The 13,899-nt window shown below is 36.2% G+C and overlaps 1 protein-coding gene across 2 annotated transcripts in view; it reads left to right on the top strand.

Annotated features, from left to right (window-relative positions):
- Window positions 1-1,056: 1,056 nt before the first annotated feature.
- LOC307126535 (E3 ubiquitin-protein ligase TRIM65-like) overlaps window positions 1,057-13,899 on the top strand; it is a 47,508-nt gene continuing 34,665 nt past the window's right edge. The window contains exons 1-3 of one of the 2 annotated variants that reach the window (XM_079817117.1): window positions 1,057-1,453; window positions 13,506-13,589; window positions 13,676-13,897. In XM_079817117.1, coding sequence (XP_079673243.1) covers window positions 1,127-1,453; window positions 13,506-13,589; window positions 13,676-13,897 — 633 coding nt within the window. In that variant the 5' untranslated portion in view covers window positions 1,057-1,126. The remainder of the gene's footprint in view (window positions 1,454-13,505; window positions 13,590-13,675; window positions 13,898-13,899) is intronic. The other variant, XM_079817118.1, reaches the window with a different exon arrangement.

The following is a 13,899-nucleotide window of genomic DNA, read 5'->3' as shown; positions in this document are numbered from 1 at the left end:
TGTGTCTCTCGGTCTGCTGATGCTGTGCTGATAATATGAGCACGGGTGAACCGAGGACTTGTGTAAGTTTATGTTATGCCAATGTAAGTTTATTTAATCTGTGTAAAACATCTGTGTTTGCGTGACAGTGGCTGTATTGAGTACTTTTGCAAAACGTAAATGTAAAAACTTATCCAAGATGATGACTATTATGAATTATTATTATATTAAATTATGATAACAAATTACTTTATATGAATGTGTTTTAATGTATTTTCATCCGCCGGGATGATAGAAATGACATCATTACGTGAGGACATAAAAGAACCGGTGAACTGTTTTTTTTAACCGGTTCATTGAAGCGAACTGTCCGAAAGAATAACATCCCGAAAAGTTTTCTTAATCGCAGAAATAAATGAGTTTGATAGTGACACTCCTTAAAGTTACACACTGATTTTCAGACTTTAGAACACATTTACCTCAAAATGATGAGATCAATCTACTCATCAAATAGCATATGAGAGACACAGGAATATTTCCTGATATAAAATGCAAGAGTGTGGGTAAAATCAGTCTCAGCCAGTGGACTAAAAGATTCACTGTTACGGTAGTGACATGAAAATGCGGGACACGTTTTTTTACATAAAGTTTCATGATTTAAAATAAAATATTAAATACACTAATTTTTTTAACTTAATTTTTTTTTTAATAAAAATCTAAAATATTTATTTAAAAACAAGAATGGAAAAAATTGCAAAAAATGTTTCAATATAATTTTCACACGTTGAAATTTAGGGGTTAGGGTTTGGGACAGACACCTCCCAATTGAAAGTACCCAATAAATGATGATTTTATATATATAAAGCTTACTGATATTTTAAATATTATGGTGGGTTTCAATAGATAATTGAAGGATCTTAATAAACATCTAAAATTTGAATAATTAAATGCTTTTCAGATGTGTTTTTTGAATGTTGGACAGCAGTTTGCACCAATTCTGTAGAATGGCCCATAAAGTGGGAGGTTCGGGTGCTTTAGGTGTTTTTCAAGTGTCACTCAAACAGAAACAGAAAGCTCTTCAGTTCAGAGAACTGAATCGGAAGTGTAGTTCAGCTGTGTGTTTGTGTGTCTGTATTCATGCAGTAAAATGGCAGAAGCCAGTATTTCTCAGGATGAGTTCAAGTGTTCAGTGTGTCTGGATCTCCTGAAGGATCCAGTGACCATTCGCTGTGGACACAGTTACTGTAAGAGCTGTATTACAGGCTGCTGGGATCAGGAGGATCATGTGAGAGTCTACAGCTGCCCTCAGTGCAAACAGACCGGACAACTGCAGGAGATGATCTGCCAAACACATGATAAACCCCTTGAGGTTTTCTGTCGCACTGATGAGAAGTTGATATGTCTGCTGTGTGCGATTGATGACCATAAAAACCACGACTATGTATCAGCTGCAGCACAGAGGACAGAGAAACAGGTATGATTTATTAACTAGATATTGTAAGGACCACCCGTCGGCCCAACAACAGATTCCAACGGAAGGTATAATGCGTTTTTGTCTTTTCAGCACCCCAGTGAATTTCACTACATTTTTTTTAAAATTTATTTTAAATTTTACTTTAGCTGCATGCTTAATCTGACTCCAATTTCAAGTGTAATTTTTTCATAGTCACGAAACTGAAACTGTTAAGTCAGTGATAGACAGAAATCGAAAAGTTCTACAGATTACTTGCCTACTCCATTCATTCATGAGCCTTCAGTTTGACCTAGATGTGTGAGTGTTTTTAAGACTGCACCCCCATCACTGCATGGGGTTTTCAATCTTTCTCATAATACAAGTGACTGCTGTTTTACCAATCGAGACATTTAAAATGATACCAAACATGAAAAGGAAAAAACAAGATAAATCATATGTATTATAGTTATTATTAGAGAACTTGCAGTGATTTGAGTAAGGGGGAAAGGGAGGCAGGGGGGTGCATAGATGAGTGAGAAGTTTGGGAAAGGTGGTGTCCTATGCCATTTCGTTGAGATCTTCTCTCCAGATTATTGAGTTTTATTGCAGGGTGATTGATCTCAGCTTTTGTTTTAAAAGGAAAAGGTCTTACAGACCTCCCCTGGCCCCTTGGGACAAGTTCAGATCAGTCCCTGAGGGGCAACATTTGGACATTTCCTGTTTCCATATGTTGGGTGTTATTTTCAGTGTGTTCATATGGCAAAAAACCTGTAGTTTGTAGCACTGGTCGATGGGTGCAGGAGCCAAATAGTCCCCTGCAATAACAACATTAAGACAGGTTGAACATTGAGATGAAAGCACTGCAAAATGCAATTTCGTGACACACAGCCTCTTTAGATGTAGGTGTACAGTGTGGAGTGGATGCTGCAATAGATGGACAGGATGTCTGTGATCCTCTTGGATGGATTTGCTTCCACCTGCACTTGGTTGTGGTGGTTTTCAGTCTGTAGAATGACTTGTTGAACCGAGTCTGTTGTGTTGGTCAGCATGATCATAAAGTGTCAATACACTTTGCAGAAACATCTGTTTCTCCCCAGAATGTTTAATTGACCCTCTGAGTCCTTGGTCACCTTCAAGCAGAAGGTTTGCTTTGCGGGGCAGGTCAAATGTCCATAGGTGAAGGAATCTCTTCACTGATAATGCTCCATTGCGTGCAAGACACCTGAACAACTTCTGAGTGATCTTGTTAGAACGTCTAAAAATACATCTATCATACAAGCAAAGTGCTTTCATGGCAAAAGTTTAGAGATTATTTACTGATTGTCAAATATTGCCACTTCATTTATCTCATAGTATATTGTTGTTAAAATTAAACAATTAATGATTGTTTGATAAATCGTTATACCATCAACCTATTACTAAAATACATTTATATATCAAAAACGTTGCTTTAGTACGGAGCCCCCCTAGTCCCACTTTTTCAAAAAAAATTATTATAACTATCTTGTGGCCTCAAGATAGTAACTCGTGGCCTCAAGATAGTAACTCGTGGCCTCAAGATAGTATCTCGTGGCCTCAAGATACTATCTCGTGGCCTCAAGATAGTAACTCGTGGCCTCAAGATAGTATCTCGTGGCCTCAAGATAGTAACTCGTGGCCTCAAGATAGTATCTCGTGGCCTCAAGATACTATCTCGTGGCCTCAAGATAGTAACTCGTGGCCTCAAGATACTATCTTGTGGCCTCAAGATAGTAACTCGTGGCCTCAAGATAGTAACTCGTGGCCTCAAGATAGTATCTCGTGGCCTCAAGATAGTATCTCGTGGCCTCAAGATAGTAACTCGTGGCCTCAAGATAGTAACTCGTGGCCTCAAGATACTATCTCGTGGCCTCAAGATAGTATCTCGTGGCCTCAAGATAGTAACTCGTGGCCTCAAGATACTATCTCGTGGCCTCAAGATAGTAACTCGTGGCCTCAAGATACTATCTCGTGGCCTCAAGATAGTAACTTGTGGCCTCAAGATAGTATCTCGTGGCCTCAAGATAGTATCTCGTGGCCTCAAGATAGTAACTCGTGGCCTCAAGATAGTAACTCGTGGCCTCAAGATACTATCTTGTGGCCTCAAGATAGTAACTCGTGGCCTCAAGATAGTATCTCGTGGCCTCAAGATAGTATCTTGTGGCCTCAAGATAGTATCTTGTGGCCTCAAGATAGTATCTCGTGGCCTCAAGATAGTAACTTGTGGCCTCAAGATAGTAAAGTGTCTGACACATGGACCCTTTGTTATTAAACTGGACCCTGTAGTGCAATACTTCCCATTCTGTGCAATATTCTCTGTTTTAATATTCAGTGTGCAATATAGTTTGCTGCAGTTCTGCTTCTATTTATTTCCTAGTACTGTTCATCACAATTATGTTAATACAGTAATGTAAATCTTGTAGGCTGCTTATCCATAGTTCTTTATAATTCTTCTTCATATTTTATAGCCTATATTTATACTTTTTACATATATATACTTGTTTATTTACTAACTTCTATTAATATTCCGTTAAATGTCTTTATATGCACATCAACTGTGACACAAGAATTGTTCCCCGGGTTATCAATAGTATCAATAAAGATCAATAAAGTATTTTTGATTATGATCTTAAGTTAACCTATATTGGAGTGTGCAGACTGGTTCATTAATTATTGAAGTGTTTCACATTGTGGTAGTTTTGAATGTAAGAAAAGCATGTGTCCGTGTAGCCTACGAAAAAACGCCAGCAGAGGGCGTTCTAGGCTTAGGTCACGCTACCTCCTTTACTAAATCGAAATTATGACTTTAAAAGTCATAATTTCGATTGAGTAAATCATAATTTAGATTTGTGTCATAATTATGACTTTTAAAGTCATAATTTCGATTTAGTAAAGTAGGTAGCGTGACCTAAGCCTAGAACGCCCTCTGCTGGCGTTTTTTCGTAGGCTACACGGACACATGCTTTTCTTACATTCAAAACTACCACAATGTGAAACACTTCAATAATTAATGAACCAGTCTGCACACTCCAATATAGGTTAACTTAAAATCATAATCAAAAATACTTTATTGATCTTTATTGATACTATTGATAACCCGGGGAACAATTCTTGTGTCACAGTTGATGTGCACATAAAGACATTTAACGGAATATTAATAGAAGTTAGTAAATAAACAAGTATATATATGTAAAAAGTATAAATATAGGCTATAAAATATGAAGAAGAATTATAAAGAACTATGGATAAGCAGCCTACAAGATTTACATTACTGTATTAACATAATTGTGATGAACAGTACTAGGAAATAAATAGAAGCAGAACTGCAGCAAACTATATTGCACACTGAATATTAAAACAGAGAATATTGCACAGAATGGGAAGTATTGCACTACAGGGTCCAGTTTAATAACAAAGGGTCCATGTGTCAGACACTTTACTATCTTGAGGCCACAAGTTACTATCTTGAGGCCACGAGATACTATCTTGAGGCCACGAGATACTATCTTGAGGCCACGAGTTACTATCTTGAGGCCACGAGTTACTATCTTGAGGCCACGAGATACTATCTTGAGGCCACGAGATACTATCTTGAGGCCACGAGTTACTATCTTGAGGCCACGAGTTACTATCTTGAGGCCACGAGATAGTATCTTGAGGCCACGAGTTACTATCTTGAGGCCACGAGTTACTATCTTGAGGCCACGAGTTACTATCTTGAGGCCACGAGTTACTATCTTGAGGCCACGAGATAGTATCTTGAGGCCACGAGATACTATCTTGAGGCCACGAGTTACTATCTTGAGGCCACGAGTTACTATCTTGAGGCCACAAGTTACTATCTTGAGGCCACGAGATAGTATCTTGAGGCCACGAGTTACTATCTTGAGGCCACAAGATACTATCTTGAGGCCACGAGTTAGTATCTTGAGGCCACGAGTTACTATTTTGAGGCCACGAGTTACTATCTTGAGGCCACAAGATACTATCTTGAGGCCACGAGATAGTATCTTGAGGCCACGAGTTACTATCTTGAGGCCACAAGATAGTTATAATAATTTTTTTTGAAAAAGTGGGACTAGGGGGGCTCCGTACTTTAGTGATTTATGTTTTAGTAATAGGTTAATAGTATAATGATTTATTGCCTGTCATTAATGTTAAAGAATCTTTATAAAATTGTATCTTTAAAGAAACTATTCTTATCTTATTGTTGGAGTTCATAATTCACAGGTGTTGAAATAGCCTTTAAATTAGTTTAGGCAAATGAGGTCATACATTAGGTTAAAATATTGCATGTCCGCCCAAATACAAATAAATACATAAAAAAATGAATATATGAATGATAAAGTACCAACTGATTACCAACAGAACTATTGAACCATGATGTTGGTAATGGGGTAAGAAAAATAATATTGTTTCTTTTTGGGACAGAAACAACAAACCAAACAGAACCGAGATTATTTTTCTTACCACATTGGCAGATAATTTTGCCTGTTTTAAGCAAAAACTTGCTTCATTTTGATTTTATTTTCCAGAAAACAAGAAAAAATATCTTATATCATTTTACTTATCTAGTAAATGCATATTGATTTAAGAATTTTTAGATATTTAGACTGGAAGCAAGAAAAAAAAAACTAAATAATAAGACATTTTTTGCAGTGTAACAATAACGTATTATACACTGCCCTACACGCAGCGTGTGGTGGGAGTGGCGGCACTGAGCTTGACCGATCACCCAAGTCACGTGCAGGCACGGATTTAGAAAGCAGAGGCCCCTGGGCACAAAATAGGAGGCCCCCAAGAACTCGTGGCCCAAACTCACACAGCTTAAAAAACAATTTGTCCTAAACATGACACAAGCTTATATTAAGGGCTTCAAAATAACTGGTAACACAGTTAACCAGTTTTAAGCAGTTTGCCCTGAGTAAAAGATTTGTGCTGTTTAATGCGTTTGAGAAAATCAAAATTACAAAAATTACTCAAAATTACATTCAAATATAGGCTACATTTGTTTGATTTCATTAAATAAAAAAGTAACAAAATTTAATATAACCGTAGAAAGAAAAGGCTTGCTCCCCCGAGAAAATTTTGATTTCTATGATCTACCTAATGTGCATTTTAAATTGTTCTGAATGCCAAAAAATTTGATATAGCAATACCTTGAAAACCATGTCAGTGGGTAGATATGAATGATAAAGTTTTTCCATTTTCGTCAGTGAAGACAGTAAAACATATGTTTTACTGATATTTATATGTGTTATGAATCATTTTCATAGACATGTTAATTTACTGAAGGCTACTAGGAAAGCTAGGTAACTAAATTTATTAAATTAATTCACAATATGCACACATTCATTATTAATCTGCCCAATACAGGCTGTGAAAAAAGCTGAACTTTTTTATTTACTGAATGCTACAAATGGAATGATTAATTTACAATATGCACACATTCATTACTATTAATCTTATGCCTAATCGGATGAAAACAGCTTTGTTAATATTTCTTATTTGTTCATTAGCTATATTTTAAATGACATTACATTGGCCAATTCAATTGAAAATATCGAAATTAGACAAAAGTTTATTAATTTGAGTGAACATTTCTGACTTAAGAAGCAGCTGTCAAATATGAAATGTTTAGTTTAGCTTTATATCTCGCACTTGACGTCAAGTCGTGCTGCCAAAATTCGCGCTCAGCCTCAGCAGCTTCTGTGTGAACATAAAGCCCGCCTACTCTGATTTGATTGATTTTCTTAAATATTTTGAACCCCCCCTAAAAAGGGCCTATGCCCATGGACTAAAATATAGGCTACATACATATTACTAAATTATTTGTTGGAGAATTTTAAACCTACATGTATATTTTTTATAAAAGTGACCATTATAATGGGGTATTCAAATGAAGGCTAATATTTAGTTTGTGCTTTTGTTTTATTTTAATTTATACTAAAGTTTAGCCTTTAGTGAATCTAAAAACAAAAGCATTAACCACCTTTTTGCACATAATAGGCCTATATTGCATAACCTACATTCACTATATTTGTTTCCATTTCCTTCAATATCAACATTGTTTAGGATATCATTGGGATTGATCATGTGAAATAATAATTGTTTTTTACAAATAAATACTTTTTAATTAAAAAAATTGTATTTCCGTTTTAATTATTTTGTTAAATCAAGTTAAACTAAATGGAAATGACAAATGACTATAGCTGAAATAAAAATATATTTTAACATGTTTTCATGTTCTTAGTTTTAGTTTGAGTTAACTTAGTTACTTATAACCCCAATAATAGCCCTGCAAATTAGATTATATGATTATTAGTAGCTACTTGAGCAAATAGCCAAGTTTATGTAAAATGCATAAATAAGCGCTTTTAATCACATAAAATAGCCTAGTGATTTAATCAGCCTAACGATTAAATATTAGCTTAAAGATTAAAAACAACAAAGCGATACTTCTGCAGTGATCTGACGGGAAAAGACGAAAGATATAATTATAGAATTATAGAAAGAAAAAAATATGTGAAATATTACGTGAATGTAGGCTACCCTCAACTAGAGAATGAGTCCTACATATTAGGCTTTGCATTGATAAGCCTCGAACGCGTATCAGGTCATACAAATGAACAGTCAACATTAATACAACAACGTTACATGATTTAAAAAGCAACATATCGTACGGGGACAGATGGGTGGTGAAATCTTATGAAAAGTTTAGTTTATGAAAGGTGCTGGGCTTGCCTCTAGCTCGCTCTAGCTAAATCAGAAAAAAAAAATTATTTAGGAGGTGGGTCGGTGGACACAGATTCGGAAGGCTTCTGCGCCGATCCGGGCATTTAATCAGGGTTTTTAATAAGGGGGAAAAGTAATAGATGCCTACGGTAGCCTACGTTAACCTACCAGTCACCGCCGGCGCTCCGTGCAGGCTCTTTATCTGCGTCGAGCCGACTTTTGAAAAAAGTGGAGATGGTTGGAATAATGCTAATTAAATCCTCTCTGGTATCCTTCTCCCTTTTTTACTTTCCGTTTTGTGGCTCCACCGTTTTTTTATCCATGTCGTTTGTTTTTTCGATGTCCTCAACTCTCTTTTTTTTCACTTCTACCGCCTATCTTGCAGCTATCAACAGTTTCCGCAGTAAGCTCATCAGACACAGCCGACACTGGTCATGATACTTTTTTTTTGTGTGCAAATAAATTATTGTTAACACACAAACACACACACACACACACTCATTCATTCATTTTATTTTAATTTTAAATTTAAAAAAAGGGATGAAGCCACACAGTTGGTGGGGTCTTGGAGGCCCCCTAGAGTTTGGAGGCCCCCGGGCACTGGCCCAATCGGCCCGGTGGTAAATCCGGCCCTGGTCACGTGACATGCACTTAGTTAGTGTATATTTAGTAAATAATATTATTATAATATTTAGTAAAAAATACAGCTGTTGTTAGTTGTTAAAAGTGTTCTAATTACTATTTAATCAAAAATCAAGGTAGAATAAAATAATGTGGCATAAGGTGAAGTGAGAGCTGGGCTGGGGCAGCAGGTGTGGGGCACGTTCGGTTCGACATGAGTGGATCACGGTTCAAACCGTGGGTGGTGTATCGCGGTTTTTCGGTTCGGTTTGAAGATCGTTACACCCCTAATGATTAATATAGCCTAGCTAAATTATAAATTAATAACAACATTAATTAGGCTCTAATCTATTAATTAACCTCTCAAAAAAATATTACAATTCTGTCTGCCAACCTCTGACAATGTATGGAATATTATATTAATATATATATAAAAAAAACAATAGGCCTGTACCTTTAGAAACACGAATGTGTCTGTCACCGCTGCTGCTTTAAGTCAGACAGTCTAAGCAACTGAAATACTTCTCATAAAGTGTGCAGTTGGCCTGAGGTTCATCATGAGTTACTGGACAGACCCATTAATATCTTTTTTCTATTCAGCTCTATATCTGGAGATCCTCTTGTGTTCAAACGATGGATGCGAGCTCGACATGTTTTTAAAAAACGCGCAAGTTTCCAGCGCATGTTCTCGAGACTCCGCCGCTATGGCAACAAAGCCGCTAAAACATAATCACATACAAATGAGCTTCTCTACTACTTATTATGAAATGTATTTCTTTATATTTGCTAGCAGTATTCTCCACACTGCAAAATCCTTATGTGTTTATTGAACTATGTGTGGACCTGTTTAACCCCTAGGAGTCTGAGCTGTTTGGGGGCCCTAGTTTTGAGATGCTCTGACATTTGTGTTTTTTTTTCAGTTGCTTATAAACACATTAATGGCAAAAGTGTAATTACACTGTATTCAGCACAAACTGGGCTACCATAATATGTGAGCAACATGTATATACGTGCTTGTATTTTTGAGAGAACAATGTTTATGCATGGTTTTTGAGAAAACAAAAAAAAAACTTTTTTAATTAAAGCCTCAAAACACAATAGATATGTGTCCACAAGACTTTTGACTAATGGGTGTATTTGCTTCAAACTGATGTGAGAATCATTCAGCCTATTCATTCACATAAAACAATAGACTGATTTAAAATTTGTAAGACACACAAAGCCCTTATGCGAGGAGGTGTGATATCTAATGCCGGGGTCGCCAATTAGCGGACTCCAGTCCGAATCCGTACCGCAAAACTTTTTGACGTAATAAAATAAATAAATGCCAAATGCCATTAAAACATTTTTTTTTTCACATTTATATCAGGCAGCTCAGTAGAACCATTTGGGTCCTATGTCGCCACGGGTAGCGACGATTCTATGCTAACTGTTGCTACGTTCAGACACGCGGTCACGCATGCAGTGAAGAAGAGACTGAGAGCAGAAAGTGGCGTGCAAAAACAATGGCATTTTCAAACATTTGGAAAGTTGAAGCTGCAAACTGAGTTTTCCGAGATGAATGGATGGAAAAAAAATCGCATTTATTCTTCCTGCATCCTGTACGAGGCCTGTGTGTCTCATTTGCTCTGATTCTGTTGCAGTTGTCAAAAGTGGAAACATTAAATAAAATGTTTCTTGCACATTTTAATTTTTCCAACACTGGTGGCACTTTATTTTTGCCTGTTTGTGTTTCTGAATGGTATTGCTAATGATATTTTACCAGTGCAATTTGAAGCACAGAAGAGAGCAGTGTTCAGTATTAGATACATTTAGTTAAGACTATACATGTGAATGAATATAAAATGTGTTATGAGATTTCAGATTTTTTTTTAACCAGGGGGGTTTGTGTTCATTGATTGTTATTATTTATCTCAGTTCAGCAGGGAAAAAGCACTTTAGTTGCTAGTAATGTTGAAATGAATGTATTTTCAGTGCATATTTAGAGATGAAGGCATTTGTAGTTCATCATATTTTTGTCAGACATGGTTACTGGTTGAATTTAGATATTTTGTACCTAAGCAACTTAATGACTTAACAGAACAACAACAAAATGAGATCAAATTTGTGAAGGATTACTCATGTTTGCTTTAACAATATGAACAGACATGTTTTGTCCATATGAGAACATATTATATTTTGTTCAAGAACAAATGCAATCTACACTAATTTCTTTAGTCTGGCAATAAACATAAATTATTGTTTTTAGGCATATAATTGTCCGGACCTCGGCCGGTGAGGAGGGTTCATTTACTGGACCTCAAGCAATTTTAGTTGAAGAACCATGATCTAATGAATAATGATGGGTATCAGCTGAGATGACAAAAGAACATAATGGCCAGCATAATGAGCTGCATAATGAATGAGCTTCAGGAAGGCCTATGTGACAGAGAGCAACAGGACAAAGGACATATATTACATATTGTACTTATCTAGTAAATGCATCTTGATTTAAAAATGTTTAAATATTTTGACTAGAAAAAAGACAAAAAAAAATTGTTTTTGAAAGAAAAAATGAAATAATAAATAATTAAAATCATTAAAAATGATTAAACAATTTATACAAAACGAAATTCACTGTAAAGAAAGCAATTCACTTTCTACAAAACAAATGTCACGTTCTACAAAACAAAACTTCAGAATCATTTATTTAGAATGTAGTCAACAAAGGCCTATTATATTTTAAATTATCAAAAAATTTGTACTACACTGCAAACAATCCTCTTCTTATTTAGTTGAAAATTTTACTTATTTAGTAAATGCATCTTGATTTAAGAATGTTTAAATATTTAGACTAGAAACAAGACAAAAATGACTTAGATTTTTTTTTATAATTCTTTTGTTTTTGAAAGTAGTCTCATGCTAAAAAATTAAATAATTAAAATTAAGATACAATTTATACAAAACAAAATTCACTGTAAAGAAAGCAATTCAAAAAAAGCAAAGCAAAAGTGTGCTGAAATAACCAACTTAATGTGTAATGTTGACATATTTTTTTTATTTTGACATGAAAGCTTACATGTTAAGGGAGCAAACTGGCCCAAAATCTCAAAATTGACCACTGCATGAAAAATGTTTTCACCTGCCGTGTCTCGCCTTAAAAGATATTGAGATTTATGACAAAATTCAAAATGGTGGACTCGTGGTTCATCGGTTCAAAGTATAATAATAAAGTAAATTAACAATCAGTGTTGGGGAAAGTTACTTTGAAAAGTAATGCATTACAATATTGCGTTACTCCCTTAAAAAGTAACTAATTGAGTTGCAGAAAAGTAATGCGTTATGTTATTTTTGCGTTACTTTTTCTCACCTGGGCTGGGCATGTTTTTGTTTGTTTTTTATAACAAAAAAGTGATATTTTTTTGTGCAATGGTAAAGACCTCTTCATACCAAAATTGAAATAATAAGCCCCGGGCTGAGGTAAAGATGCAAATTGACGCATGAACAGTAGAGGGTGCAGCTCTGCTGTGCTGCTATTCTGGATAATGGTAGAATAGGATGCAGGAGAAAAAAGTTTTACCAATAAAAACAAAAAATCTAGTAATTTTCATCATCAAAGGTCAGCAGCAAGACATTGGTAAATTAAATATAAAGGTAGATTATGCATAAAAATAGTTGTTTTATTTAACATTTAATTATTGGAGATTTGCATAGTACTCTGATTTTGCGTTTGACTGATTTTATTCATTTTGAGGAGTACAGAATCTTTATTGTGCAAGTGAGATAAATAAATGCTCACATTTAGTCTGGAACTACAATAACCATCATGTTTACACCCAACGCCTCTGCACTTATTTTTCTCATCATGGGGGCAGGAGAGCTGTCAGTCAAATTAATGTGAAAAGTAACTTACGTTACATATTTTGTTGTAAATTTGAAAAGTAATGCGTTACTTTACTAGTTACTTGGAAAAAGTAATATTATTACGTAACTCAAGTTACTTGTAATGCGTTTCCCCCAACACTGCTAACAATTGATAAAACTGACAAGTACAAAAGGGTCTACAGCACCTTTAGTGCTTGGCCCCTATCAAGCAATGTGCTTACATCAAACATGACAAAAACAAGAGCAATGGCCAATAAACACAATTATGCACAAGCCAAGTGCTCAAACAAAACAAGACACAAACACGAAGCTAATGAGAACACTCATTAGCCGTGTGTTCACACAAAACATGACAACAAGAAAGCACGAAGCCAGTGAAAAACACAAGCTGCGTGCTACGCAGCACAAGACAAAACATAACAAGAACATGCGGCCAATGTAAACACAAACCGCAGGCTACACAGAACACAACACACACGAACAGTAGAGCGTACAGACAGAGCGAACTCGAAACTGTACACTCACACAACAAGACAGAGCGCACGAGAACAAGCGAATGCTCATCCTGTGCACTTACAACAGAATACAAACATACAGATCACGAATCCCGACACAGAACCAAAACTAATCTCTACATGAGTGCCGGAATCCGCTTTGTACATGAAACAAGGCACACAAACAAGAGATCTCACACTCACACAAAGACAAGATAATGCAGAAGTGTCAGAGTTCGGTCACAAAACCAAGAATAAACTAGACCTAAGTGACACAGAACCCTGACAGATAAAGTGGCAGTAGTATGATATGAAATCTCTGTCATTGGTTTGTGCTCCAGAATCAGCTGAAGGAGACACAGAGGTTGTTCCAGCAGAGAGAGAAAGATCTTCAGCAGCAGAGAGAGGCTGTGGAGTCTCATAAGGTGAGTCTGGAAAAGAAGAGAAGTTTGAGAAGTCTCAGTCAGGATTCACTGAAGCCACTGTGTGATTGTGATGTGTGTCCTAACAGCGCTCAGCTCAGACAGCAGTGGAGGACAGTAAGAGGATCTTCAATGAGCTCATCCGCTCCATTGAGAGAAGCCGCTCTGAGGCCAGTGATCAGGAAAAGACTGCAGTGAGTCAAGCTGAAGGACGACTGGAGCGACTGGAGCAGGAGATCAATGATCTGAAGAGCAGAGGCGCTGAGCTGGAGCAGCTTTCACACACACAGGATCACATCCATTTCCTGCAGGT

This window comes from Gobio gobio (assembly GCF_949357685.1).
Source record: "Gobio gobio genome assembly, chromosome: 5".
NCBI lineage: Eukaryota > Metazoa > Chordata > Actinopteri > Cypriniformes > Gobionidae > Gobio > Gobio gobio.
This window is presented reverse-complemented; position numbering and strand designations above follow the sequence as displayed.